The 2,870-nt window shown below is 45.4% G+C and overlaps 1 protein-coding gene across 1 annotated transcript in view; it reads left to right on the top strand.

Moving 5' to 3' along the window:
* Window positions 1-2,263: 2,263 nt before the first annotated feature.
* The window catches only part of LOC107300666 (choline-phosphate cytidylyltransferase A-like), a gene marked incomplete at its 3' end in the record, with an annotated part of 10,320 nt that continues 9,713 nt past the window's right edge, over window positions 2,264-2,870 (top strand). Inside the window, exon 1 of the mRNA XM_015829973.1 lies at window positions 2,264-2,380. Within this exon, the coding sequence (XP_015685459.1) occupies window positions 2,264-2,380 (117 nt within the window). The remainder of the gene's footprint in view (window positions 2,381-2,870) is intronic.

Below are 2,870 nucleotides of genomic sequence, written 5' to 3'. Positions count from 1 at the left end.
GCCGTAGTTCCCCCACGCTGGCTGAGGAATTCTGGGAGTTGAAGTCCGCGAGTCATAAAAGGGCCAAGTTTGAAGACCCCTGTTCTAGAGCAAGGGTGTCCAACCTCAGCGACGTCAAGACCTGTGGATGTCAACTCCCAGAATTCCCCAGCCAGCCTGAGGAATTCTGGGAGTTGAAGTCAGGAAGTCTTGAAGCTGCTGAGGTTGCCCATCAGGTTATGGCATTAGGAAGAAGTTTCTGATCTGAACGCTCTCACGGTGTTTTTTTCTTGTGCATTGGGGAAATCCTTTGTCAACAAATCATATAATCCAAGAACTGGGTGTTGGGTTTATACAAAGGGTGTGTATCATTAAAACCACAGCAAAATAAAAGATTTCACAAAATTGGCACTCGCTCACAGCACATGGACACAGAGCATGTGATTCCTCGGACAGCAGGCTCCGATCTCGTTTTCTGGGCTGGAACCGAAAGTCTTCGGGGCCTCTCCTTTCCACAGGATATGCATGTTTCGGACCTGCCTGTCCTGGCCTGGACAACTTCCTGACAGGCATATGTAGTGCAGCCATTTCCTTCCCTCCCAACTTACACGTCAGGTCAAGAATTGTCCCTCCAAGTACCGTCTCTTTACAAGAGAGTAGAGTAGAAAATAAATGAATAGAATAGAATAGAATAGAATAGAATAGAATAGAATAGAATAGAATAGAATAGAATAGAATAGAATAGAATATACCTGCCTGAGCAGGGGGTTGGACTTGATGACAAGGTCCCTTCCAACTTTATTATTATTATTATTAGAATAGGATAGAATAGAATAGAATAGAATAGAATAGAATAGAATAGAATAGAATAGAATAGAATAGAATAGAGAAAATGAATAGAATAGAGAAAATGAATAGAATAGAGAAAATGAATAGAATACAATAGAGAAAATGAATAGAATAGAATAGAATAGAACAGAGAAAATGAATAGAATAGAGAAAATGAATAGAATAGAGAAAGAATAGAATAGAGAAAGAATAGAATAGAATAGAATAGAGAAAATGAATAGAATACAATAGAGAAAATGAATAGAATAGAATAGAATAGAATAGAATAGAATAGAATAGAATAGAATAGAATAGAGAAAATGAATAGAATAGGACAGTGATGGCAAACCTTTTAGAGACCGAGTGCCCAAACTGCAACCCAAAACCCACTTATGTATCGTCGGGTGCCGGGTGGGTGTGGCCCATTGGGTAGGCGTGGCCCATTGGGTAGGCGTGGCTTCGGTGGTAACGGCAGACTGGGTGGGACTAAAAAGTTCAATCAATCAATTCCAACTTTGCGAGATCTTTTTTTTTTCCCCGAGAAGTTGAAATTGACTGATTGATTGAACTTTTTTTTTTTTTTTGCACACGGCGGCAGAGGCCTAAAGTGGAAAGATTTTATAAAACCCAGCTGAAGGCCTAGGAGTGGGGCGACGGCGCGCGTGCCCACAGAGAGGGCTCTGAGTGCCACCTATGGTACCCGTGCCATAGGTTCGCCACCATGGGAATAGAATAAATGAATAGAATAGAGAAAGAATAGAATAGAATAGAATAGAATAGAATAGAATAGAATAGAGAAAATGAATAGAATAGAATAGAATATAGAATAGAATAGAAAATGAATAGAATAGAATATAGAAAATGAATAGAATAGAATAGAATAAGGAATAGAATAGAATAGAATAGAATAGAATAGAATAGAATAGAATAGAATAGAATAGACAGGTCCTCCTGCTTGAGCAGGGGGGGCTGGACTAGAAGACCTCGCAGGTCCCTTCCAGCCCTATTCTATCCAAAACGGTCCCTAAATGAATCTTTGCAAATGAAGGATCGCCTGCAAACCTTTGCCCAGGCTTTTACAGTGCTAAAATAAGCAGTGGTCCTGTCCGCAGTTTCAAGCATGGTTGCTGGGTTGGGAGAGAAAAAACAACAACTCGGTATTAGCCGTGTCCAGTATTGCCTGGACAGCTGGTTTTCCTGTGACTCGAGCAGAGACAAACAATTTGTGCGTAAGAGAGCCACACAAATCCCCTCCCTCCCTCCCTCCCTGCTCCACTTCTCCTGACCGACGGACGGACGTGCCAGCGTGAACCTTCTGCTCCGTTGGCATTGAGCCGGACAGCCGGGCACTGCCTCCCCCCCCCCCGCCTTTTCCTTTTCCTTCAGCAACTCCCTTAAAACGCCTGCTTGGATCCTCCAGGTGTCTCCAGCCGATCTGCCAGAGGCGATTGCCGGGATGGATCCCCAGATCTCAGCCAGATTAAACTCCAGGAAGAGGAGGAAAGAAGGAGCGGGTCCCAACGGGGCTGCCCAGACGGATGGCATCCCCTTGAAAGTGCCCCGCAACTCTATAGTAAGTGGAGAAGGGCTGGGTCCACAGGGGTAGGCAATCTGGGCTCTTTTACAACTGGTGGACTTCAACTCCCAGCATTCCTGAGCCAGCGTGGCTCAGTTTGGAAACCTCTCCCTTTCCCCTCAGCATGGCTGGCTCAGGAATTCTGGGAGTTGAAGTCCGCAAATCATGAAGGGGGCCACAGTTCTCCCATGCTGGCTGAGGAATTCTGGGAGTTGAAGTCCACCAGTCATGAAGGGGCCATAGTTCCCCCATGCTGGCTGAGGAATTCTGGGACTTGAAGTCCAGGAGTCATGAGGGGGCCATAGTTCCCCCATGCTGGCTCAGGAATTCTGGGAGTTGAAGTCCAGGAGTCATGAAGGGGGCCACAGTTCTCCCATGCTGGCTGAGGAATTCTGGGACTTGAAGTCCAGGAGTCATGAAGGGGGCCACAGTTCTCCCATGCTGGCTGAGGAATTCTGGGACTTGAAGTCCAGGAGTCATGAAGGGG

Source organism: Protobothrops mucrosquamatus, unplaced genomic scaffold, assembly GCF_001527695.2.
Source record: "Protobothrops mucrosquamatus isolate PMUCROS unplaced genomic scaffold, P.Mucros_1.0 scaffold7893, whole genome shotgun sequence".
In the NCBI taxonomy this organism is placed as follows: domain Eukaryota; kingdom Metazoa; phylum Chordata; class Lepidosauria; order Squamata; family Viperidae; genus Protobothrops; species Protobothrops mucrosquamatus.
The sequence above is the reverse complement of the archived record's forward strand: the minus strand, read 5'-3'. Positions and strand labels throughout refer to the sequence as shown.